The sequence below is a fragment of the Drosophila serrata genome, unplaced genomic scaffold (assembly GCF_035046125.1).
Source record: "Drosophila serrata isolate PLE 108 unplaced genomic scaffold, ASM3504612v1 contig_276, whole genome shotgun sequence".
NCBI classification, from domain to species: Eukaryota; Metazoa; Arthropoda; class Insecta; order Diptera; family Drosophilidae; genus Drosophila; species Drosophila serrata.
In genome coordinates this window covers 6,480,022-6,506,359 of record NW_028257174.1, presented here as the reverse complement: position 1 = coordinate 6,506,359, position 26,338 = coordinate 6,480,022, and the positions used below count along the sequence as shown (strand labels likewise).

The 26,338-nt window shown below is 43.2% G+C and overlaps 4 protein-coding genes across 5 annotated transcripts in view; 2 read left to right on the top strand and 2 right to left on the bottom strand.

Annotated features, from left to right (window-relative positions):
* hiw (MYC binding protein highwire) overlaps positions 1–26,338 on the bottom strand; it is an 87,032-nt gene that overhangs the window by 41,757 nt on the left and 18,937 nt on the right. The window contains exons 2-12 of one of the 2 annotated variants that reach the window (XM_086835803.1): positions 23,484–23,650; positions 8,091–9,228; positions 7,641–8,027; positions 6,448–7,567; positions 5,655–6,384; positions 5,446–5,585; positions 4,720–5,384; positions 3,316–4,651; positions 633–3,255; positions 417–564; positions 50–152 (exon numbers count right to left, since the gene is read on the bottom strand). In XM_086835803.1, the coding sequence (XP_086691929.1) occupies positions 50–152; positions 417–564; positions 633–3,255; positions 3,316–4,651; positions 4,720–5,384; positions 5,446–5,585; positions 5,655–6,384; positions 6,448–7,567; positions 7,641–8,027; positions 8,091–9,224 (8,386 nt within the window). In that variant the 5' untranslated portion in view covers positions 9,225–9,228; positions 23,484–23,650. Of the gene's footprint in view, positions 1–49; positions 153–416; positions 565–632; positions 3,256–3,315; positions 4,652–4,719; positions 5,385–5,445; positions 5,586–5,654; positions 6,385–6,447; positions 7,568–7,640; positions 8,028–8,090; positions 9,229–11,263; positions 11,755–23,483; positions 23,651–26,338 lie in introns of those variants that run through there. The other variant, XM_020949251.2, reaches the window with a different exon arrangement.
* Positions 12,510–13,201, top strand: ND-B18 (NADH dehydrogenase (ubiquinone) B18 subunit). Its single transcript, XM_020949265.2, has 2 exons — positions 12,510–12,544; positions 12,620–13,201. The coding sequence occupies exon 2, from the start codon at positions 12,621–12,623 to the stop codon at positions 12,972–12,974; it is 354 nt and encodes a 117-aa protein (XP_020804924.1). The 5' UTR covers positions 12,510–12,544; position 12,620; the 3' UTR covers positions 12,975–13,201.
* On the bottom strand, positions 13,910–15,293 carry opm (transmembrane emp24 domain-containing protein opossum). Its single transcript, XM_020949262.2, has one exon. The coding sequence runs from the start codon at positions 14,916–14,918 to the stop codon at positions 14,217–14,219; it is 702 nt and encodes a 233-aa protein (XP_020804921.1). The 5' UTR covers positions 14,919–15,293; the 3' UTR covers positions 13,910–14,216.
* LOC110181630 (uncharacterized protein CG4951-like) lies at positions 15,977–17,218 on the top strand. The gene has a single exon (XM_020949437.2). The coding sequence runs from the start codon at positions 15,977–15,979 to the stop codon at positions 17,216–17,218; it is 1,242 nt and encodes a 413-aa protein (XP_020805096.1).

Genomic DNA, 26,338 nt, shown 5'->3' with positions numbered 1-26,338 from the left:
ATTATATATTTCGGTGTTTAGAAATGTGTGAAAACAGGGGATATATTACCTGGCAGATTGAGCTCCTTTTTCATCAGATTGGCACTGCACATGCCGCCCAAATAGGCCAATTCCTGCTCCAGTCTTATGAGGCACGAGTTGCTGGCATTGATCTGAGCGGGAGAGAGATACATGGTTTAGAAAGAGAGGCAAATAAGAGAAAGAGGCCCTAAGAAAGACAATATAGAGAATAAAATGCTTAAGGAGCCTGGAATTCTGTTGTTAATGATAAAAATCATGATCTCTTTTTGACTTTAGTCCAAAGAATGTCTAAATTCAAGCTCTCCTTGGCATTACGCATCTTATTCTTTATATTACTTATATATTTTCTACCTTATTTGGTACATAATCTTTGGTTTTTATTAATCTTTACTCACCGAAGTGGGATTGTCATAGCCCACCACTAGACACTTGAAGCCATAGCGATTATTGTGCGGATCCTGAGCATAAAGGGACGCAGTTTCCAAGGAGAACTCCACACAATTACCAGGCAGAATAAGCACATTCTGAAGCCAGGTGGAGGCTCTACAAGAGTTAACATTAAAATCAATTAAAATTATCATTTAAATATAAATTTCAATTAACCAACTCACGTATTGAATTTCTTCACCACAATCCATTCCCGTTCGGTGGCATCCTGCATGCGCAGCGGCGTTGCACTCGGAGCGGTGGCCGAGCCAGGAGCACTTGCTGCTCCCGGACTGCGACAACAACTGGCCATGGTCAGTTGAACGCTGGCGGAACGCATATGATTGCTTGGTGCTGCTCCGCTTCCGGCTATCCCGCCACCAGTGGTTCGTCTTCTATCACCGCTATGCACATTGTTGTCCGCCTGCTCCAGATAATCATCGGCATGCGGCACTGGCGTCGTCTGATGCTGAGCCGTAGGCGGTCGCATCGGTATGGACAGGAGAAGGTAATCCTCCAGCTGAGCAGTGCCACACTGCGGATCAAACTCAATAGTCAGCCATTGGACGCATGGCGGGAACTCGACGCGATAGCAACTGATGCTGGCACTCTTGTACGGATGCTCGCTCTCCACCACACAATAGTGATTGCTGGTGGTGCTATTGGCACCGTTTGAACCACCCGGACCACTCTGGGGGGCAAAGAGAGCCGGCTCTGGCGGACGCTGATCCTTGGACACATGCAACTGATTCAGGGCAGCGATATGCGGCAGGATCTCCTTGATTAAGCCGAGAATCTGGACGGAGCTCTTCGGATCACTGCAAGCCAGATTGGCAATGTGGGCATAGACCAGCGGCAGAAGCGTATGAAACATATTGGAGGCAGCCAGATTGAAGACCTCCAGCAACTGGACAGCGGCCACATGACTGGTGACACCACCAGCTCCGCTTATTCCGCCGCCACTTGCGGCCATGTTACCCGCCTCCAGGGGAGCCTCCTCCGAGTCAGAGTGCACCTGGGACTGGGCTAGCTGTTGCTGTTGCATCGTTGCCGGCTGCTCGGCCAGCTCGTAGTCGGTGGTCCTCTCATTCCCATTGATGGGCACACTCTGGCACTGACTCTGACTCTGGCTCTGACTTTGACTTTGGCTCTGACTCTGACTTTGGTTTTGACTTTGACTCTGGCCATTCCTCAGATCGGCGGCTGTCTCTTCGACTCCAATTTCGGTGGCTCCCATTTCGATCTCCATCTCGAAGGGATTCGTGGATCGCTTGTCGAACTTCAGGGTCTCCATGATGCCCTTGGAGAAGGACTCGATGCGTTTGCCCAAATCCCGAGCAGCGGATAACTGCGGATCTGCCGCTGAAGCGGCCACCACAGTGGGCAATGCTGCTGTCCTTGAATTGTTGGCCCAGTTAATGTCCATGTGCTCCTCGATGGGGGTGATATTGTGCTCGGAATCGATGGTCTGGGTGTGATTGGAACTATTATCCGAGGGCGAACACGAGGCAGCCATGGCATTCCTAGCCAAAATCAAAAGTTCCGTACATTTCTTGGTTATATCGGCTGCAATTTGCAAGGCTGTATCTCTGGTGGAGACTTCGTGCGGCCCCAGGAGCAATGGTCGCTCCTCCAGTATGGATACACCACCTCCTGTGGTTGTGGTGGTGGCATTGGTGTTGGTCTGACCACCATTTCCGTCCTGCTTCATCGGTGTGCTGTAGTACAGGATGCAAGGTAATTGTCCCCGCGCAGGCGTAGTGCCATTAAAGCTCAGATCGCAGGCATAGAAATGAAATTGGGCGCCACAGGGTCCTCGTAGCACTGGCATTCCGACATCTCCAGAACAGGTACGTGCTCCTTGGGAGCACAACCTCAATGCGTAACGTGCATTCTCCTTAATGTGAACCGGATGATCGAACTTGATCTCGGCAAGATCATTGTGCACCGCCTCCTGATCGTATGTCCCCGAGACGGACTCTAGGGTCTCCCATTTGTGCTGTGGCTGTAGATCGGCTGTATTATCGTAGAGCAACTCCAGCTGATAGTCATAGCTACCCGACCCGGAGTAGACCATGGCTCCGGCAATGGCCACGCCTGGACGATCCACGGCAAAGGCAATGGCATCGGGTCCAAAGTTACCCGTATTCCACGTTCGACTCACATCGCAGCGGGCAAAACGGGCTCCGGTGGAGTGTAATGTTCGCGGTGGCAGAAACAACTTGTCGTACTCACCCATTGCCGTCTGGTAGACAATCTCGGCCAGAACTCTGGCCAACAGATGGCAACAGTTGTCGATCAGGCCCTGGTTGACACTCTCCTTGCTGTTATTGCTGCTGCTATTCCCTAGATTCCGGCTGTATATCGCCTCGATCCTTGAGCGTATGGGCGTGGCAATGATGTCCAGCAGACGCACAAGCACATCTTTAAAGGTCCACGAGTTACTCAGGAAATCACTCTTCTCCTGCTGCGTCCTATAGATCATCTGCTCAACCAGAATGGGATACTGATGGGCATCCGTGGAGGAGAGCATGGGCAGGCCAGAGTTATCGCTGGGACTGATGATCGACTGCCGTTCATTGCCCGTTGCACTTAGCAGGGAGAAGGTGGCCCTTAGCTTTACACTGGGTGAGCAGAGGCCCGCTAGGATTGCACTTAGCAGGCGGGAATGCAGAGCACCGCGATCCATTTGACCAAGTAAATCGCACAGGCAATTCCATTTCAGTGAGGACGTGGGATAGAAGGCATCAAAGCAGGCCACAAAGCTTAAATGGCATTCATCAAGGATCCCCAAGACCAGTTCATAACCTGTAAAGGAAGTCATTGAGTTAGATTTCTCCTAGTCAAAAGTATAGTGCTGCTACTCACCCTCATCGGTGGCTATATCCTTGAAGATGTCATCGCAAAAGATGACTATAAGCAGGGCTCGAACATTGCCAATGCACTCCGCCAGCTGGATGTTCTCCATATTGGTTTTACGTGTCTGTGGCGTTGCTCCTCCGCCGGCTGATGATGATGATGCTGCCGCTGCTGCTGCCGAAGCGGATGTAGATGGTGCTCCACCGCTCCCACCACTACTGATCATGGCCGGTGCTGCCGCCGCTGGCGATGGATCACCAAAGTATTTGGCCATTACTGCGGCTCGAGGAGCAGAGCTCTTGTCTCTGCTAGCCTTGGCCTGCATCTTGGCCAGGGCAGCGGCCACTACGCCACCACCACCACTAGCTCCTCCATGAGAAGCGGCACCCGAGGAGCTACGCTGTGGATATATCTCATTGGTATACTTGCGTAGCAGGCGTAGACAGGACTTAATCACATAGCCAAGGTACTGCAGCGACTGCTGAAGCTGCAGTGGCCTCGACCGATCGCGTTCCTCACGCAGCTGCAGTTTGAAGCAGTCCCAGGCCCAGCTGAGCAGCACCACCAGACTCTCGAAGCACTCCCGGCTCACACTGTTGGCAAAGGCACGAGATATTCGCTGCACAGGATCGGCATCCATCTGGGCCGGCGTCTGCTTGCAGTCCTGCGTTACCAGCCTATAGAGGATGGCCGGTATTTGGCCAGAATTGACATCGGTGCCATTGTTTGCCTTCTTGCTGGACTTGAAGGAGAAGACCACCTGATCCTCGGTGGTAACCGATACCTGGCCACACGATCCACAATCGGAGGAGGGTCCAGCAATCCTTGCCCACACCAGATACCATCTACCGGCCACTGCACTAACCGGCTTGGGTAGCAGTATATGATGCTTGCTCCTTGCGCCGCATTCGTAGGGCACCTCTTTGGTTTCGCTAATGAGAACACCTTCCTTCTCGTAGCCGCCACCATCTCCGCCCAAATCGAAGAGCTTCAGCTTGCAGCTGTACTCCCCGCGGCCGCCGAACATTCCGAAACCGCAGATCACAATATCCGTGTCGGCGGAGAAGCGTATGGCCTCCACACTATGTCCTGAGTAACCCCAGCCGCCACCAAAGTTATCGAAGCGACTCACCACTTGGTACTCGCCGCTCAGCGTCTCGGCTGTCTGTTGGGTCTGCTTGAGCAGTGGCTGGTCGAAGCAGCCGGGTATGTTGTCCTGCGCCGAGGTGAGAATATCCAGGCAGGCCAGCAGATTCAGCGAGGCCTGCGAACGGGCCACACGGGAGTCCACGCGATCAGGCAGAGATAGCTCTGGCGAGAGCAGGGATCGATAGTTGGCCGAGTTCTGGAAAGGAGAATAAAGATATTGATAAAGATAAAGCTAAGGTATATTAAAGTGTAGCTTAAACTCACTGGATCGCTCTCATTGATATCGCTAGCGACCACATTGTGGCAGCGCAGCTTTCGGGCAGCTCCATCGAATACCCACAGTACATTGTAGGTGGGATCCATGGCAAAGGCCAGTTGTGGTGGAATTGGTACGGGTTCTGGGGAGCCAGCAACTGCAGCAGCCTGCCGAATACCACGACGTTGTCGCGATGCAGAGCTGGCTACTGTGCCACCACCAGGTGTTCCCACTATCGCTGCTACTGCTCCTATTCCTGCTGCCGCTGGGGAACCTGCCTCCGGTGGCTGGTCTTCAAATATCTGATTCCTAGCCTCGTGCATGCTCCGTGACATTTGCTCATTAATGGGCACACCAGCAGTGGCTGCTGATCCGGCCAAGGCTGTGAGTAGCGACGAGGTGGCGGAGGAAGAGCCGGCATGGGCCGGGGATTCAGCAGCCACTGGAGTCCCTAGCATATCCACATTTCGGTTGATTTCCGGTTGCAACTGTTCTGTTTGCTGCGGATGATGATGCTGCTGTTGCTGCTGTTGTTGTTGGTGTTGTTGCTGTTGCTGATGCTGCTGCATCAGTTGGACAAAGTTGGTCTGACCACGATAATGGGCCGTGCAACTGCCATCTCGCCGATTGATGGAGAGCGTGTGAAAGGACAGCGGTATGCTGGGAATGAGCACTGTTTGCATGTTTCAAAGATTAGCAGGGATAAGCAAGGATTAATCTAAGGATCCACTTACATATCGTCTTCTTGTTGGCTACCACATGCATTTTGGGCAACATTTGGGCTGTGATCAGGGATTCGTCGATTTTAATAAAGGTCTGATCGCCGTTGGCACCAATCCAGGTCACCTTCTTGCCATAGCTGGGACCCAGGCCACTGAAACGATAGCAAAAACAAGAAGTATAGTACAATAAGTTATAGTATGTACAATTTTTCTCAACTTACAAGACAGCGCCAGGTGAACAGTTCCACAGAAACTTTTGTCGCTGCGTCAGAATTGGAGCATTGAAATTCGGTATTAACGGCGGCGTTTCCTTTGACCCACTTGGCTGAACATTCGCCGGGGACTGACATCGATCTGGTCCAGGAATGCCCACAGGCGCAGCAGCTCCGCCAGCAGGCGAACCAGCTGCTACTCCTCCTCCATCGGAACCCAAGCCCACCGGCGACTCATCATCCTGGTTCGCTGGTTTCTGGATGAAATCACTCGGCAGGCGTCCCAGCTGTCCCTTCTGATAGTTGCCAAAGGTATAGACCATGCCCTTGGAGGTGAGCAGTACAGTGTGATTGCTGCCGGCTGCCACTTGGCTAATGGCACCGGATACCTGGACGCGCACTGGACCACTCACGGGCTGGAGATCACCGCTGCCTAGCTGACCATACTGATTGCTGCCAAAGGTGTAGACCTCGCCGGCCAGGGTCAGTACAACTGTATGGTGAAGGCCACAGGCCACCTGAACCACCGGTGCTGAGCTTGTGAGCTGCAGCAGTTGCGGTGCCAGTGGGGCCACGCGTGGTGGATCCTTGTCAAGGTCGGTGGGCGTGGCGGCACCACCACCAGCAGCTCCTGTCTCCAGTTCACCCTTGCGCTCCTTACGGCGCATGATGAGGGTCTTGGAGCGTTGCTGGCGCTGTTGCACGTCGCTGGGCGGTGGCTTCAGTTCCGTTTTGGCTTCTGAAAAAGAGAGAATAGTAATTACACGTCATAGTTAGAGGAAAATCCATTTCCTTAACTTACCATCACTATCCTGGAGAGCAATGCAGGCAGCACAAAGACCACACTTGGCACACCCGGCATCGCCGTGGCCACACGGACAGACACTACCGGCCAAACGCTGCTCCAGCGGCACATTCAAAGCCGAAACACAGCTTACATTGTAGCCGGTGCACTCGCGACAGATGACACAGACCCGGCACTGACCTTGCACCAAATTATGATCGTCGTAGTCGCAGAGCGTGGAAAAGTCCAGCTTGAGACGCTTGTCCAGCGGCAGAAGGGATGCAAAACAGGCGGCGGCCGTGGAGGATGAGGCGAACGGTGCCACATCCTTCACCGGCTGCAGCTTGTTGAATATCCTTCCGCACTGTCCCTTGTTATTCAGCCCGAAGGAGAACAACTGGCCCTTGGCATTGAGGGCCACACAATGGGCCTTGCCCAGCGCCACCTTGGTCACATGCTGGTCGAGCAGTTCGCTGACAAAGCCCATGGCATCACAGTGGGCCGTATCCTTGCCGTACATGATCAGTTTGCCCGTCTTGGTGACAAAGGCAGAGGTTCCATTGTTACAGGCAGCATGGACCACCACATGGCCATCGATTTTGGTCATCTTTTTGGGTTTAACAGCCTTCGGTTGCCTGCGATTCTTGCTGCTATCTCCATCTTCACCGCGTCGAGCGGTTCCAGCAAAATAAACGGTGCCATCGTCGTTGACTAGCAGGGCATGGATGCCATCATGTCCCACCGCCACATGGACTATGTTGGCCGCCTTGGAGATGATCAGTTCGGTGAGCTTCAATGTGGGTGTCCTGCCCACGCACTTGAGTCCCAAGGCCACCGACTTGCCATAGTAGTAGACCCTTCCATTGCTGGCTCTGACCAAGCCGAATTCCTTCCCACACGCCATGCCCAGCACATCCACATCGGCGTCGCGACATGGAGCCGGAAGTTTAGGCTCGAAGCTATTGTGCGCCGACTGAATACGTTGAATCTGGTACTGATTGAGCAGCTCATCCTCGAAGGCGGCATAGCCCAGGGTGCGGAACTTCTTGCGAGCTAGCTGAAGGGGCAGCTCAAAGGGCGGTGGATCAATGTTGTAGCTATTGTGATACAGATTCAGTTTCTTCACCACCAGGGTGTCCTTTATAAGAAAGAAAATAGAAGAAACTCAGATTAAAAACTAAACCATAAAAATAATTAAACTTCCAACTCACATCACGATTGCTGCATATGGCATGCAGTGAGTCGTCATCGGTAAAGAGAACATAGTTAAGGCCCTCACGGATATGTAGCATGCTCAGTGGACTCATTGCCTTAATGGCCAGCGTATCCAGGCCAACCATTTGCAATTGATCACCGGCACTCCGCCGACACGTGCGACGAAAGTACAGCTGTCCAGCACTGTAGCCCAGCCAGGCGCTCCTCTCGTGACTAAAGTCCTCGTTCTGGGCGTAAACATGTCCCTTGTAGGAGCCACCAAAGCCAGTGCCGATCTTTAACAGTGTGCCACCATACAGCAGATAAACAAAGACACCATCACAAGCCATAGCCGGAGATGTGACCGGTCCCGCAGTGCTCAAGGGCGGCAGCTTCAGGGAAAACTATAAAGAGAAAGGAATTTAATAAATATTTCTCTCCAATGCAAAAAGACAATATTAACTCACCTCATCAATCAGGGAATTGTGCGGCACACCGTGGCTGTGAAAATCCGGCCTTGTGGGCTTATTGAGAGCCGCACTTACCACCGTATGCTGCAGCGTGGCCAAAACCACCGGCAGCTGTACAATCTGAGCCGAGAGCTGGCGCGGCGTCATCAGCATGGCCGCAATGGCCTTCAGCATCTTGCCAGTGTCACCGCGGGCAATACACAAACCCAAAAGGGCGGCACAGGCCATGGCTGACCAGTTGGCCTCCGCTCCGGTGGCGGAATTAAGAGCTGCCGGCATTGTGGCCAGATCCAAGAGCAGATCGTACAAGGGATTGATTAGCTCCTCTGGCTCAAACTTGAAACTCTCCGGCTGCTGGCCTTGGATCACATCCAGCAGGGCCTTTAACGCCTTGGTGCATAGCAGGGGATGGACATGACGGGCATCGGCAATCAGTTCAAACAGACTCCTTAGACCAGCGCCCACTATAAGGGGCACGGTGGCATACACAGGCTCCCGTTCGGTGGGCTCCTCGGTGTCCGAATCGGCATCACTGTTGGCGCTATCCCGTCGCGGACGCTTCTCGGCCGGCAGACCAGGTCCACCGACAACAACGGGTACGGGAGCGGGTCCTCCGCCGCCGCCACCACCACCGCCAGCGCCGCCGGCCATCATTACTCTATCACCACCGGCACCGCCACCACCACCTGGCACCTGACCAGCTGCACCGGCCATGGCCAGCTGGGCGTGACAGGAGCAGTCGAGGATGTTGCTAATCATACAGCTGTGGGCGCACATCATGCAGCAGGATGTACTCAGCGGTGTGTTCCATTTCTTCGAGCCAACATGTCCTCCGGACGGTCCTCCCTCTTGGAACAGAGCGTAACGGGTCTCCGCCTCGAGAACCGTTGACCGGATGGCCGAGAAGACGGCGAATTTGGACGCATTTGGATCGAGTTCAATGTGCGCCACTGGGAATGAGGGCAGGATTAATAGTTGCTCCTTGACCAAGGGTGGATCGAGGGGATTCACCAATCCGCCCGCCCCCACGTTTCCCTCGAGCACCGCTGCGGCAGCCGCGGCGGCCATAGCAGCCGCTGACTTGTCCTTTCGACTTTTACGCTTCGTAAGCACCTTGCGTTCGTGTTGCATTTTTCTGAGAAAAGAAAAATATGTCAAGATTAATATTAGTTTGACTTTTTTCTAACCAGTGTGACTTTTATTGATCTAAAGTTACCAATAATAAAGGCGATGTTAATTACACCCACGTTTTAAAATAAAAATGTGTACCTTTTAACTGAAAAACACTCGAATAAAGGTCTTAAACTTGTTGATCTCAAGTATTTCATAAACCGAAATCAATTCTGGTTAATTTTATACATACTAATTAACAGATACTTCACTATAACTTTTAAATATTGTAAAACCTTTTAATAAACCTCTACAAAAACACAAAAGGCAAGTGATAATGGATAACAGTTCGAATCAAAGGCTTACATATTAGCAACTGTAGAAAACTAATTAAAAAAAACACTACTACTCAAACTATAGGTCATAAATCAAAAACTTATCTGAGCTAACTGAAAAAGAAAACAAGCTTAATGCGTGAAGGACCTCCTGGCCAAATATTTTCGTTTTTTCTGCATATGTAAAGCTTTTTTCCCTCTTTGGAGGGCTCTTATCAACGCGGCCCGAAGCTTTGGGCCGCAAAAATAACAACTACAACGGAGACTGCAGCTATTTTGACCGTAAACAGTTGCATATATTGGCCAATAAGGTGCAAGCTTTGAGGTGTATGTACCTCTAATGACCAACGAAGTAACTCAAAGTTTGACTCTTGCAGATATCTGACAGGTGGTTTCAGAAAGTGCGTCATACTTTTTAATATTAAAATCCTTTTTGAGCAGTTCGTTTAGTAAAATAATAAGTTAAATACCTAGTGAATTATTAAAAAAATCATAATCATTAAGATATAGAGGAAAAATGGATATAGTTTTGTATACTTAATTGCCAACAGTGAAATACAAACTTTATAATTAATAAAATAGCGTCAAAATCGTGTACATGCATATAGCAATTGTTATGACCTTAGTTCATGGTGGCATGTCATTGCCAAATCAATTGTATATCCTGCGTCAATATCCTTGAAAATATACAAAAAGTTGTATTCAAAAATAATCCTTAAATAATTAACAGAAAACTGAGAAACTAGAAAATATTAGTACATTTTTACACATATATTAAATATTTAAAAAGATAGAAAGTGCATTAATTCAATTTCCTTAAGGTACTTCTCTTGGCTTTTGTATAACCCTTAGAGCCTAAAAAACCTAAAAACCTATTTGATGGATCAACTTGAAAGTTTTTGCAATTATTTTGGAGTAATTGCAGTTTTAAACTTTAAACGTACGTCAATTGCAAATGGGAGGCCAAGCCATTTTTTTTGGGTTTAATTTGTTTATGACGTGGCCCAAAAACTCTTTAAAACTTTTTCGCCACAAAGTTAAATAGTGAATCAATCGATTTTTGCTTTTCTTTAAGTTAGTGGTAAAGTATCTAAAGGTATTAATATATTTACAAATTATGTCATTGTCCAATACTCAAAATAAATGAAAATAATTCTTAAAAATTAATAAGTATAATAATTTTAAAAATTACTCCGAAGAATTAAAAAAGGATAGGATAAAATATAATTTACTGAAGATAAACAACGAAACCCAAAATCAAATATGTTTAAGCTCAATCAATACATTTCTTCACAAAAAACTGCACAAAAGAATGTACTTTTTCGATTTAATAAATTAGGGCTATCCCCATTAACCCACTGACGCCCCCACCTCCACTGGCCGTTAGTGGGTTAATGCAGGTCGTGGCGGTCGGCAGTCCAATCAGCTGATGCGCTCAGCTGTTCGTCCCGCTAAGGGCTGTCCACTTCCGCCCGTTACAACCCCCAAATTCGACTGCTTTGCCATCCAAGTCAAGCGAGTGTGCCTATGTATGTGTGTGTATGTGTGGCTTGGGGGTTGAAGACCCAGATTGGAAGCCGAGTGCAGCGATCGATTTTTCCACCCTGTGTCGACTGCGCAGCGGCTGCGACTGCGGCGGGGATGTGTAATATGGGAGGGGGGAGGAGGTGAAGGATGTGGGATGTGCGGCAGCGGTGAGCGGGATGCTCCGCTAGCGGGGATTACCTGCGCGTGTTGTTCGTGTACAGCTCGTAGAAGTGGTCGCCATACTTCAGCGGATTTAGCAGTCCCACCATTTTGGGGCGATCTCCTCGCGAATCCAGTGCTCCAATCAATATTTTCTATATATTTTTACACACACTAACGCTCTCACTCTTCCTTCCACACGCGCTCTCTACTCTCTACGCTCCTCTACTCGGTGCGAACTTTTACCGTTATAACGTTTGCTTTGGCTAAATTTATTGCACAGCAGTTGCGAACTGAATTACTAACTAGAAATTAACTATTTGCATTGACTGCATTGCACTGCACATGTTTTTCCCGACTTCGTCTTTGGTTTTTTGCCAATTTGCAGCGCCATTTGCCTTTTTGTCTTGTCTCCACTCGCGACACAAAAAAAAACGTACCGAACGAACCAACGAAAACGAAAACGGAACGGCAAGCCAACGGCACAATGAGAGAGCGAGAGGCTCTGCTTCTTGCCGCTTCCTGCGAGCGGCACAGCTGTCTCCTAACGTCGGCCAGTGTTGTTAAACGGAGAGTTATAAATCCTTTTGTTGTGGGAAATAAGAATTTTGGACAATTGGAAAGGGTTTTTCATTAAAAATAAGTTAGAAAACGTAAGCCGAAATTAATTGCTCATAAGATACACTCTTGAGATTATAATTTAATAATTAAATAAACAATAGTGCTGATTTTTGGATTGCATTAATTGGTTTTAAGCAAAAAAACTTTGAAACTTAGTTTTTCTAAGCTCAGAAACTTTAAATATTATTAAAAATATTTATAGTTTCAACTTTATAAAGAATAATTAAATTAAAACTTATATTTCATATTGTATTTCTATATAAATATGTTCCAAGTTAAAAGCTGCAGCTCTATTTTTAAACAACAGTTATGTGAATAAATAAATTAGGAAACAGTTTACCATAAATATATAAAAACCTTGAATATAAAATAAAAATTAAATAATTCCGCCAACCAGCTGACCTGCCCAGTGTTACACAGCCCTCAAAGTCTGCGCCAGTTGGCAGCTCCATGGAGGAGCTGGAAAGTGAAAAAAAAAATTAAGAAAAAAGAGAAGACGAAAGGCCCAAATACTTTTTTAGAGCTTAAAAAGACATTAATTAAATATTTATTATTCAGTCATAGTAAATACAAAATCTATTTGTTTATCAACAATATCGATGGTGGAAACTTTTATCGATGTATCGCATTTTTACAACATTGACACCTATCGATACCAACAGCTGTGCCGCAGCAGCAGAAATCAAAGAAACATTTTACGTAATTTAACTTAAACTTTGCGAATTCCCTGGTCCTTGCCAGCCCACTAACTGCTCTGTTTCGCCCCTCCCGCAGGATGGGCAACGCTCTGGACCACTACATGAAGCCGGACGTGGTGCCCGGCCCCGATGTGGTGCCCACCTTCGATCCCATGCTCGGCTTCGAGTCGCGCAAGGAGCGTGTGATGATAGCTACCAAGGAGGAGATGGAGTCCGCCAAGCTGCCGCTGGATGCCCGCGACTACTGTGCGCATTTGGCCATCGCATACCAGGCGTGCCGCACCGACAAGTTCCCCTTTGTGTACCAGTGCGCCCACCAGAAGCACGAGTACCTCACCTGCGAGTACGAGGACTATGTGCTGCGCATGAAGGAGTTCGAGCGGGAGCGTCGTCTGCTGGAGCGCCAGAAGCGCCTCAACAAGGCCGCCTAGGCTGGGACCAGCTTCGCCTGCCGCTGCTGCTCCAGCTCCAGCTCCTCTTCCTCACACACACCAACAACTGGCAGCAGAAGCCACTGTCGTCACCGCTGCCGCCGCCTGTTGCAAGCTTTCTTTCCGTTGGAAATAAACAACAAGCTAGTAATTATGCGGATCTGGTTACCCTCTTTTTTTTTTTTTTGTCTAATTAGTGCAAATTAAACGATTGAAACAAAAACAAACGTGTGAATCCTCGAGGAGCGCGGACTGGAGGCGTTTATATTAGTTTTTAGACAAAAGAAACATGTTTCCAATGGAAACATACAAATTAAACTATTGAAACTGATACAAAACTGTCTGAATTGTTAAGGAAAACCATGAAGGAGAGCAAGTGCACTATAAAAACAAATTCTGTTAAAAAGAAACCATATACATCAAAAACTAGCTGAAGAAGTTCACAAAAGAGGAAAATGTTCTCCCTAGAAGGTTTAAACTTCTTGTCTTTCATAAAATGAAAGCTACCTGGCGAAGTAAGCTCTAGGAGTTGGTAAATAATATGTTAAATATTACTTGTTTAAGTTAATTAGCTATCAGAGCAAACGCTTGTTAAAAAAGTATGAAAATAACTTGAGTGTAGTGCTTTTCTGAAACTCATTTTGTGTTTAACATGAATAATTACTTAAAGCTAGGGTTTCCTATTAAGAAAATGGAACCAAGGCAGTCTCAAGTGTTTATTTACCGATAGATAAAAGAAAACTCAAGGTAGGTCAACTGAGAAATAAGATAAAACTATACACTATGGATCAAATTAATTAATTTAGAAGCTGTAAAGCTGGTTAAAACTGAGATATCCGATTAAGAACACCAAATTTCAAAGCATTAACTAAAAATCCCAACAAGAAACCTTTAGAACCAGTTAAACATCAAGAAATAGATAAAACACGCGTATATCAGTGATTCCTCAACGTTAAATTTAATATCAAACTCAACTTTTGGCTTAATAAATACAATTGCTTTCGTTTAACAATGCCTCCCACACACGCGCACACACAGTCCTCTCATACACTCAGGCACACACACCCGCATATATAATATATAGAGATATACATTATATACTTCATTAATACATATAGAACCTAATGAGCTACAAATGATAATGGCAAGCTGAATGAAATTACAGTCTAACTAGCTGGCTTCCTGGCAACATAAATGCACATCTTTGGTAGAGGCTGCTACTCCTTCTGCTCCCGGAATCCATCAAATGCCCAGCTTTCGCCAGATATGATGCATTCTTCCGGTGGTGGCAAAGATGCTGCGCAGCATAAAGACCTGGATGAGGCCCACACCGATCATGGCACTGATTTGCAGCATAGACCATTGATTGACCTTTTGGAAGTTCGATTCGGCCAAATTGCGATCTCGCGCCTCGTGCGAACGCAGCACATCCTGCAGTTGTCGCGCCTTGTTCAGCTGCAAACGGATGCGACCGATAAAGTCCATGATGTCCTGCACCTTCATGTCGTAGTACTCGTCCCGCGACAACCCCGCCAGGTCGTCCACTCCATGCCACTGGGTGTCCCCCTGCAGCTCCTCGCCCTCGCGTTCCACAATCAGCTCGAAGAAGACGGTCTTCCGGTTAAACATACTGAAGCTGTTGTCGAAACAGAAACGATAGTCACCCTCTTTGGTCACCTCGTGGCGATGGATGTTCTCCGGCTTCTTGAAATCCTTCACCACCACCAGACCGATGGGATCCAGCAGCGTGAAGCTAATGTCCAGGTCGCCGTGTCCGCCATCGATCACCTGGTACTCAAAGTCAATGGTTTCGCCATCGCGCACCGTGTGGTACAGGCACTCCTGCCGACCGGCGTCCACATAGACGGTCATCTCCTTGTCGTACGCCTGGGCCGCCATTACAACGATGCCCAGTTGGAGCAGCAAAAGGACCTGCCGCCGCATGGCACACACACCTTTGGGGGGATTGTGGAGTCGAGGAAGGTATTATCTTGTGAGTAATGCCGGCTAATTATAGCGCCTCTTTATCGCAGCGTTTGTTGCAGGGTTGTAGAAATATCAAAATACCAATTTTGAATTATCGAACGAATACTAAAGAAACGCAAGCGGCACAACAACGAGTGCTGAACTTATGTGCAGCCAAAACAAATGTAAACAACTTTTTTGTTCAAGTTTTTCAATTTTTCCAGATATATTGTTTTGTTTCGTTGAGTGTTCGATACTGCGTTTTTTTTCTGTTTCTGGATATTTTTTGATATTCTTTTTGGTCACTCTGAATTCAGAAGCTGTTATTTAAAATTTTACATCGTACATGTCTAGATAACCATTTTACACGTTTACGATGCATGGGATGGAATTCTCATGTAGGAAGTAGAATGTATTATGCTACATTAATTAACAGACCTGCTCTCATCCAGAGAGAAGAGCGTAAATTAACAGCTGTCGGATGGATGTAAGTTAACAGAATTCTCTCCCGTTGGCTGTCGGATGGATGAAAATTAAAAGAATTATCTCCCGTTGGCTGTCGGATGGATGTAAATTAACAGAATTCTCTCTCGTTGGCTGTCGGGTGTCGGTTGTTGAACATATTTTAAAATACCAATATATCGATACTTTTTTTGGTATATTATATGTTTTTTGGTCACTCTGAACATATTTAACATTTTACATCTTACACGTCTATAAAAGCATTTTACACGTTTACAGATCATGTCGCATGCAGAATGTATTTACATCTTTATTACAATTTAAAAAAGTTTTTAACTGCAGACAGAGGGCTAAAGGTTTTATCGTATATTAACGTCTGAAGACTGATTTTCTGTTGCTGGTATTTTTTTTTTTTACAGAATCTAGCTTATACGGGTGGTCATGATCTGGCAACACTGAATGTGTGAAATGTTATCGATATCGATATCATATCACAGTGTTACCAGATCAAAACCGCTCACTTTATCTGGCAGCTTCACTCTTTTCGCATTCCGCTTCAAAGTTAAGTTGTTAAAATGGCTCTTTCCGCTATTGGAAATTTCCAATTATTATCGCAAACATATAATTATAATGAACATCGCATCGACTGCACCTTCCAAGTGCTCCCGACACGAGTGACCCTGTTTGGCAGCAAGGCCACCAATGACTACTACTGGATGGACGCCGCCCGCTGGCGCGCAGTTGAGGCAGCTTTGTGGCGTGAATTCGAAAAACTTGACCGCTGGGAGGACGCCAAGAAGATGCAAGTGGTTTTGAAGATCGACCACATAAATGTATGTATCCGGGCCGATGAAATATCGCACGCTGCGACCGAAAGCCTTTTGGCCGGAGACAAGCTGGTGCCGGCAGCGGATCTCTGCCTCACCATCCAGCTGGAGTACATTACGGGCGAGGACGCCGTCATCTTTAACAGTCTTGCCACGGCCGGAGAGACCAAGAACGAGATCGCCACAACCAGTGGCTCCAAGGCCAAACGCGCCGACTCTGAACTTCAGCCGAAATCTCTTTTTCCAGAGAATTCGACAAACACGGAGCCGATACTTATACTAGACTCCGATGACGAAGCCGAAGACGATTTTAGCTGGATCTTCGCAACGCGCAACAAAACCCCACCATCGTCGACCCAGAACGAAGGTGAACTCAAAACAACTGGACTGGAGAGCGAGTCAACCACTGGATTCATGAGCCCATCCAAAGCTAACTCTATCATCAATTGGGCTCTTTCCTGCCGTGAAACTAATATGGAAAAGGAGGAATCCCGTGGCAAATCTGAGAAGGAGCCTCTAGAGAGGAACCTGGAGGGGAACTCCCTAACGGCACTCGAGGCATTGCTGATGAAATTGAATGAGGAAGTCCCACCGCCCCAAGTTGAGGTACTACTCTTGGAATCTATGACTCTAGACGATGTTATGGCTTCATTCGACCGCTATAAAGACGACATCGCTAAGCTGTTCAACGAGCAAAAGGACAAAGGGCACATACACAGCTATAAGGGTGTTTCTCACATTGAAGTCTTGGACATCCTAAATCCGACCATACATCACGAAATGATGTTGAAACTGGCGGAGTACTTTAAAACCAGACACACCAATGCGAGCCTGATTATCAACGGACTGTTGCCGCTTTGGATTGTGCTGCTCTTTGTGGACACTTACAAGTTATCCCATGATGATGCAGTGCGTCACATTAAGGCCCAAATGAAGTGGACCATTCATCAGGGGGCCCTGGACGCAAAATCAGAGGACTACGACTTTTAGGATGACTGATGGAGGACTTGCTGCTTTTTTTGGACCCTTACAACCTATTCCATGATGATGCAGTGCGTCAGATGACGGACCAAACGAGGTGGAGCATTAATCTAAAGTCCCTGGATGAAGAATCAGTGGATTACAACTTTTTTGATGGCCAATGGAGATTTTTTTTCAACAATTTCTTGAATATGTAAAACAATTTTTTGTAATTCCCTTATTTTTTGTTTCGAATCTTTTTTGTATTACCCATTACATTACATAAATAAACGCAACATTTCTGGAAATGTATATGTATATATTTAGTTCAGTTAACAAATAGTAAAAAAAAGTTGCACATTTTTCAAATCCAATTGGACAACATTATCGATTGTCAGACATATCGATGGTTCTGCTTAATTCATGAATCGATTTTAGAGTAGCCAGATTGGGAAGACTTGGCAAAGTTCCGCTAGATGGCGCCACCTGAATTTATTTCTTATATTTCTTTTTGTTCAAATTCAAATATACATTTTAAGGAAAATAATCATTCTTTTTATATTTAAATTAAAAATAAAAGCACACAAATTATAAATCTTAACAATCTTGGATATACCCAAATAATTCTGTGTGATGAAATTTAAATGATTTTAAATTAAAAAAAAAAAAAAAACGATGCAAACTTCAGGAAGGCTAAAATTTGTATACCCTTGCAGTGAAAATCTATCATAACTCAGTCAAAAATGCATTAATATTCAATCGGAAAACTGTTCTATGTTAGAATTTATAAGGTTAACAACTCTGCATAATCAGTTTTTTAAATAAAAAATTTCAAATTTTTTCCACAATATTTGACAATTTTAATGATGTAACCCCTTATAAAATTAAAAAAAAAAATCGAACATTTTTTTCCTTGTCGGACATGGCTTGATCGATTTGGCTGTTCATGCTGATCAAGAATATATATGGTTTATAGGGTCGAAAATGACTCCTTCACTGCGTTGCAAGCTTCTGACTGAAATGATAATACCCTGCAAGGGTATAAAAATTCACCTTTAATATATGTTTCTGTATTAATATAAATTAATTTTTTACATGCACTGAATTTAATAATTTTGAAAAGCTATGAATATTATTAAATATATTATTATATTATATTGTTACATTAATATTACTATTATAAATTCCAAGATGACAAATGTAAACAATCTTCAAGGTTGCTGTGCAATGAGTCCAACTAGATTTCTGTTATTCTTGTAATTTGAATATATTTACTGAAGGAATACCTAGCACAATTAGTTCAGAATATATATCATTCGATTGGCCTTGTCCCGATATCAACTCTGACCCACTGGGCGTGACATTCGAGCTTACGGCCTCGCCTTGATTCTATTATTCCTATTTTCTTTTTTGACTTACATTCTCGTACGCTTTGCTTTCAGTTTTAACTGGCTTTTTGCACTTATTTGGTATACATATATACATATGTATATACACCATATATATGTATGTCTGTGGCATTATCTATTTGAAACAAGTGTCATAAAAAAGGCAATCGGGTAATTCACTTAATTCAAATGTACGTGAGTCTGTAACGATCACAAACTGACTATTGGAGCATGTGCAAATAAAAATAAAGCCCAATTCAAGTATAATGGTTTTCGATTCAAAATCGGTATATATTTTGCAGTATTCTCAGGGTCTAAGCACATGCACAAAATCCCCCTCTATATAAAGCCATCTGATCACCTTATCATTTTCAAAATTATATTTATCATCATTACCGTTATTAAGCTCATTTCCTTTTTCTTTTTAACCGAACCCAATATATATATATATATATTACGTAATCACGTTGACAATCTTATCGAGAAACTCGGGAACGAAATGAAACGGAATCGCTATTATTATCATTACCGTTAGCCAGATTAGATTAACAACCGGTGTGTTCTGTATTTTTTCTGTGCCCAATGGTTCCATTCTCTCCAACAACTATTCGTCTTATATAGCCCACTATCATTTGATCGTTGAATGGTTATTTTTTTGTGATTATATTGGTGGGTTGCCATAATATCTAGAGTTCTTACTTCATAAAATCATAATGTGATGTAGCTTTTTAACAAAAAATTCAGCTTTAAATTAACTTTCTTGTGTCCTATTACTTGTACATTACAGGCAAATCAGGAAACAGAGATTCTATTATAATCAAATATTTCAATGGTTTAAACTTTAAAAAAACTTTAATTTAAAAGTAATGATTTTTAACCCATAATTTTCTTGGGTTGTTTTTCAGTAAGTCAACAAACTAAGACATTGAATATCTTCCTTCCAAATTATTTCGTATTTTTTACCTGTTAAATTTTGTTCATTTTTAAAGTACTAAAAATCACTATTGTGCGTCAGGTGGGCCTACGTCATTTAACAATGGGAATTATCGCAGCTTTTGACGCAGGTGGATAAGATAAATAAAAATGTATGCACGCCTCCATGTCACTCACGTAGTATCGTAAAACTAGGTAATATCAGGGAAGACACGATTAGCAAAATATTCCATTTAGAATCTGTAAGGAAAATTGTATCACCAAATATTAGGCAAAATAGTTCCGAATAGATAGTTTTCTTATCGTCAAACATTTCCACCTATCGATCACTTAGGAGCCATGCCATACATAAATGTCAACGCTGATTGACTGCCAAATAGAACCTCAGGGGCCTTGAAAGATCCATTGTCGATATGAAACAATGATAGTTGTACACGAGAATTACATGAAATTGGAAATGAAAAGAGGAAGAAGGAGCAAAAGAAGCTCCATTTTTTGAAATACAAACGAAACCTTGAAAACTAGCCCCGATAAGTGAGCTAACCTTACGAATGAAAATTATTAGAGATTATCAAAAGTATAGACCTTGTTGTTGTGGAGAAGGTAAACTATAGAAAAGAAATTAAAAAAAAAAAAAACTATAAAACACTTAAAAAGTGTTTTAGGAATCTTCGAGAAACCAGTAAATATGAATATTCCAAATACTCTAGAAATAATAATATTATAGAGAGAGCATACTGTATGTGTGTCTAAGGATTGTGCTAGAAGCGTTTCTTTAAGCGCTTTAACCTTCAAGATGGGTGGCAATGGGAGGCTCGGGTCGGGTCAAGCGGGGTTACCGTTATAGATATATATACATATGTATATATATATCTTTTTTGAGAGCAAAGAAAACGAGAGAGGGGTGAAAGAGGACGAAGGAGTGAGAGCGGCCGGCGAAAGGAACACATGTGAATATTTGCACGTGCTGCGGGTGAGAAGAGCAGCGCATGCGTATAACCGTTATGCCATCCTCCTGCTCTTTCTCTCCTCTCTCTCTACTTTCGGTGTAAGTTTTCCCCTTAATGCGGCGAATTCCCGTTAAATGAAAATGCGAAAACCACCACCGCTAATCTAATACACTACACCTATCCGGCCCTGTACCACACCTCACTTTTCCACAACAAACAAAAAAAAACAGATGCACTAAACGAGAGAAGAGAGAGTCAGCGAGTGAAAGAGAAAGAAAGGTACGAAATGGAGAGAGACCGAACAAGCCGGGCCAAGAGTAATTGGCAAACGAAAACAGCTGCAGTTGATGTTATTGATAAGGATATTAAGCCGTTATACGCGTGTAACTGTCTGAATTAACCTTTTGAACTCTGACATTGGGGTATTTTTGGCTTAAAATAGAGAATATCTATATTGCAGCGTCAAGATTTCTTATATCGATTTATAGTAATAACAGATCTTTATCGAAAATTTTGTATTATATTCTTACAACTATGTTTATTACCTTTCTTAAGATAAATAAGAAAGATACTTTGTTTAATAATTTGATCTAAGAATTATACTTCAATGTATATACATTTCCCCTTTGACTATTTCTGTAGTAATATAATTCTTCTATTTAAATTTGCTTTTGTTTTCATAAATTTCATTAAAAAAATGTAAATCTAAAATTCCGTATGTACATTCTATATTGATCGCCTCACTAGCTCTATTTATTTTGTTGTTTTGGTCTCGTTTCGAGTGAAAAAAGTGAAAACCCATTTGTGGCTCAATGTTTTGTGTCTAAAAAAGGGCATGAAAATTCGTCGGGCCAAAAAAAGCATAGAACTGCGGGAAAAACTTATAGCGCAGAAGCAAATGTACATATACATATATGTACATATACATATATGTACATATACATATGTATTCGTGTAATGCACATTATGTACGCATCGAAATACACAGCTGATGCAGCAGTTGGAAATCTACATAAATGGCTATGTACATACTATATATAATCTCCTATATAGCATCTTTAATGATCACCGAAAACCAGGCATAGAAAATGCAGAAGGTGGCTTAACCATTTTTAGAATACATAATTAAATTCTTCATTACATAAAATCCTAATGCAAAAAGATAGGGATAAATCAGTTGATGATTATTTGATTGAATTACTACCTTAACAGCCGAAACATAAATCACATGGCAACACACACGCACACTCATATTTGCCACACACTTTAACCTCCCATTTCCACTTCCCGTATTTTCCAATGAGCCATCGAATGCTTGCAATCGATCACTTTGCATTATAAATCAATGCGTGCAAATGAGACAGTGGTTTTGGGTGGGGGGACAGAGAGAGGCTTACACACAACAGCATAAGCCGCAGAGAGCGGCCCCACAAAGAGAGAGAGAGAGAGAGCTTGAGTGGGGAACGGCTTTTTTGGTGCTATGTCTGATGCGTATAACCATATTTGGCATTGCATTTGCCAACTGCAGTATATGCCGCTGCTCTCTTACTGTCTTTTTTTCAGCCTCTTCTTCTTCTGCTTGTTCGTTGCACCGTGGTAGGAAATGGAGAGCGAGCGAGAGTGGGCGCATGCGCATAAGCTGCGCTTACCAACGGCTTGCGCTCTCTACCGAAAGCCGCCTTCATCCTCTCTCTCTCTCTCAGCCGGAAAACTGTGGGGAGGGAAGAGAACGTGAGAGGGGGGCGGCCAGAATGAAATAATAAAAATAAATTTGAACTTGAACTTCCCGCTCCCGTCTCGGAAATATTTCGTATGTGTGTGTGCTAAGTCGACGCCCCCGCCCAAAAAAAAATAAGAACAAAAATAAAATAAAAGGAGAATCAAAACCGGCGACACACACCCAATTACAGTGCAGCCTGGCGAAATTGCATTCTCTCTTTAACACGATCCTAAGTAAGGCTTAAGCCAGATTTAGTTACATATTTTATCTTTATAAATGTTTTGTTTAGATAAATTTCATTTCTAAACTTTACATTTTATTTATATAAACTTGAACGCTCATTAACTCCAATGATTACTGTATCTCCCTACCATTCCCTCTTGTACTACCTTCTTCTCCACTACCCCAACTCTCCATCCTTAATTTGGCTTGTGGACAGTCCCTTTTGGAGACTTTATTTCGCATATGTATCTGTATCTTTTTATCGAATTGATTATGAGGACGTCTCCTCCTACAGTGGCGATGCGATTTGAATAATAACGACTTTTGGATCGCCTTCGAGTATGAAATAATTCATCGTTTCGTTTTCAACTCCATTTGGTTACTTTTCCCCCTTTTTCTTTCTGTTCGCTATTGTATCTCCTCTTCAGCGTTCTGCGCCTGTGATCGGCATTCGTAATCGGCCTCCATTTCCGTTCGAATGACTGATCAAGTGTATCTGTGTGTGCGAGTGGAGAATGGAATGGAGAATTCGTGTTTCCATGGAGATGAGTTTTCTCCAAACATGACTTTACCATTCCCCATATCCATATCCGCAACGGAAATATATATAAAATACATTTGTATATATAAATACTTTAAGATATGAATATACTTCTTAATAATAATATGGAGTTAAAAAGTTATCTCCAAACAATTACTAGCTTCTTGTCTTAACTTTCCACACTCTATGAGTATATACTTTATCCTATATAGGAATTTTCCTTGATAATTACGTACACTCACAGAAATGTTGTTTATGCATTCCACGAATACGTCGTCGTCTATGCATTCTACACCTCTGATTCCCCGCCCAAGGTTGTTCTAGATCAAAATACACCTGAAATACGCAGTATACATCGTTTGTCGTCTCAAGGGAACATTTTTTTTACAGTTAAAAATTGAAATCGAGAGATATGGCCAACGCCGGTGCTATGATTATTGTTGTTATTTTGTTGGTTTTGTGCGTGCCACATTTTGCTGATAAGTTCTCAGGTGAAATCAGAAAAAACAAAACCGATATGTGTAATCAGAAAAGTGCTTACCTTGATACATAGAAGCACCTGACAATCTTTCATAAGCGCTGGAAGATGGATGTGTGTGTGTAGATGACCGTCCACTCTTGGCGCCTTGGTATGACTCATTGGAGTTGAAGTGCAACCCCTTTGGATTTTCCCCCCATTCCATTGGGGCATGTTGTAACATGTATTAGCTGTAAAAATATTTCAAAAAGTTCAAATATGACATTACACATACTGCAAACTTCAAAATACATTTGTATCTTTGGCATACCATTAAAGTATCTAAGAGATACTTCTTATTAAACATAAATAATATATATAGTATCTCTCTCAAACGTAATTAATCTGAGTTTTGTGCCTTTCCTGACTTTAATTTTCTTCCTCAAGACTCTTACTTTTACGATTTTGGTTTAATTCTTTGAATTATTCAGTCCTCAGACCGTTTTTATGGTTCTTACACTTTTTTTTTGTGGACGTTGGTTCCATTTCCTTTGCTTTTGCTTTACAGCCACGCCCTTTTTGGAAAACTGTCATATAAATTAACACCCCCCGTTAGCCGTTTGGGCAACGTGGGAAACTGTACAGGGTCTTAACCCTTAACTTCAACCCTAGATGGTGCCTAGATAAGAATAACAAGAAAATTAAGATAATGCCTTGGCCGTGAATAAACCAAGATTAATACATAGGGCGAAAAAACAAGTCAGATAACAAGTTCCATAAATATAATGAATAATTCAAAAATACTTCAAAATAAACTTTAAATTTTAGTCATAAACTCTACAAAATATTCTTGATATTGTAATAAATATAATTTCATAAATAAACAATTTCAGAGATACAAAGTGTTGAAAAGAGATTGTTGCATTTTTTGTTTCAATTTCTTTTATGAACAGATACACATCTTTAAAGCTGACACTTTGGAGGGTTTATGACACCTTTTGAGGTTGGGGTCAAAGATCTACTCGTCTTATATACATATTTACTCTCCTCCTCTTTCTCGCCTTTGAATGCAATTTTAAAGAGTTTTTTTTCGAGAAGAGGAAGAGAAAAAGGGTAGGGCGATAAATATATATGAACATATACATATGTATATAGCCGACTTTATCGGGGAGGATATGGAGGAGAAGACCTCTTGAGTTGTGTGTTATTTAATGCACGCCCATATCTCTCTCTTGGTTGCATATGGAAAGCACATTAACTCCGGGCTCTGTGTTTCTTCTTATCGGCATTATATTTTTGGGCATACTTTTCCGTCCGGAAGGGAGTCGGAGGGAGGGGGCATTGTCTGAATGATTAGTCAGTCAGTGGAGGATATAGCCACCACCCCAAGTCGAGGGATAGTATGGGTAATGCTTAAATTGGTGCACATGGAATGCACCACCGCAGGCAATTAACAACAAACAGCTGATTTTCACCCCCCCATGGAAAGCAACCAGATTCGGTTTCCCAAAAGAACAAAAAAAAAAGTTGGCCCAGGACTGGGAAATCCCACTGCACTGCGCAACACCCACCACCCAACACCACACCATTGAGAAAATGGTCAGGGACAACGACGACGTTGACGACGGGTGGCTTGGGGTTCAAGGTTGAGCCGCTGCTGCGACAGCGACCCTCATTTTGGCAATGGCAATCCCATAAGTAGATGCACTGAGAGAAAAAACTGTTCTACTATATTACATTAAAGTAAAATTGCAATATTGTTATATAAGCAATTGATATAATATTTGTTATAATTCTATATACATATATTTCCATTGCAGAGTATTATGGTTTTAGTCAGGAGCTTAAAACGTAGTGAAGGAGTCATTTCCGACCCTATAAATCATATATATTATTGATCAGCATGAACAGCCGAGTCGATCTAGCAATCTCAGGAAGAAAAATAAAATTTTAAAATTTTTCGAAAATTTTATAAGGGGTCACATCGTTAAAATTGTCAAAAAATTTGTCGAAAAATTGAATTTTTTAAATTTTAAAACTCGGTATGCAGATTTTTTAACAGTTAAAAAACTAGCACAGAATTGCTTTCCGAATCAAAATTAATTCATTTTTGACTAAGATATGATATTTTGAAAAAAGTTAATTTACCCAAAAAATGAACATATCCAAAAATCGAATTTAGTCTATATAATTATAGGTTTTCAATGATTGTCGAAAGTCATATATATTTCGATAAGCAATAAAAATCATAGTTAGCTTCTTTTTTTGTTCTATCCTTTAATATTTTTTTTTTTTAAGGTACACAAAAATATTAATAAAGGGTTTGCCTGCAAAGAATATACAATAATGCTTTGCTTTTTATAAATTTCAATAGAACATTCTTTATATTAATCTAATTATTTAATATAATTTTTTTTACAGTGTTCTCTGCCATCCCAAATCGAAATCCCAACCCCATGCCCTGAGCACTGTCTGCCGAAACTGCCCTGCGCATTCCCATTTGGGGTGGTAATTGTAACGGTACACGGGGAGTGGACTGAGCCACCCCTATATAATATCATGTACCCTATACCCTACACCCTATACGTACATACATATATCCTGCATATCCTTCAAAAATCCGAATGAATCATTCCCGGTTCCTGCTTTTATTTTTAATTTTTTCCTTTTCTTTTTCGCTTTTGCCAAAAATTTTGCCAAAAGGGACGCACGTGTCACTTTCACAAAAATGTTGGGAAAAAATATCCAAAAAAGGAGAAATAAAATGGGGAGTGCAAAAACCGTGATGAGTCATGGACTTTGATTTTGTTTTATTTATATATATATAGTATATATATTTTACAGATAAATGCATTCGAGACCAAATTGCATTCCACTTTTCTTTTCTTTCTTTTTTTTTTTTGTTGAAATGCTGAAATGGAAATGCAATTTGTTGCGGT

Excerpts from the sequence above, each read along its gene's own strand:
- ND-B18 (XM_020949265.2), top strand. The coding sequence starts at position 12,621 with ATGGGCAACGCTCTGGACCACTACATGAAGCCGGACGTGGTGCCCGGC.
- opm (XM_020949262.2), bottom strand. The coding sequence starts at position 14,918 with ATGCGGCGGCAGGTCCTTTTGCTGCTCCAACTGGGCATCGTTGTAATG.
- LOC110181630 (XM_020949437.2), top strand. The coding sequence starts at position 15,977 with ATGGCTCTTTCCGCTATTGGAAATTTCCAATTATTATCGCAAACATAT.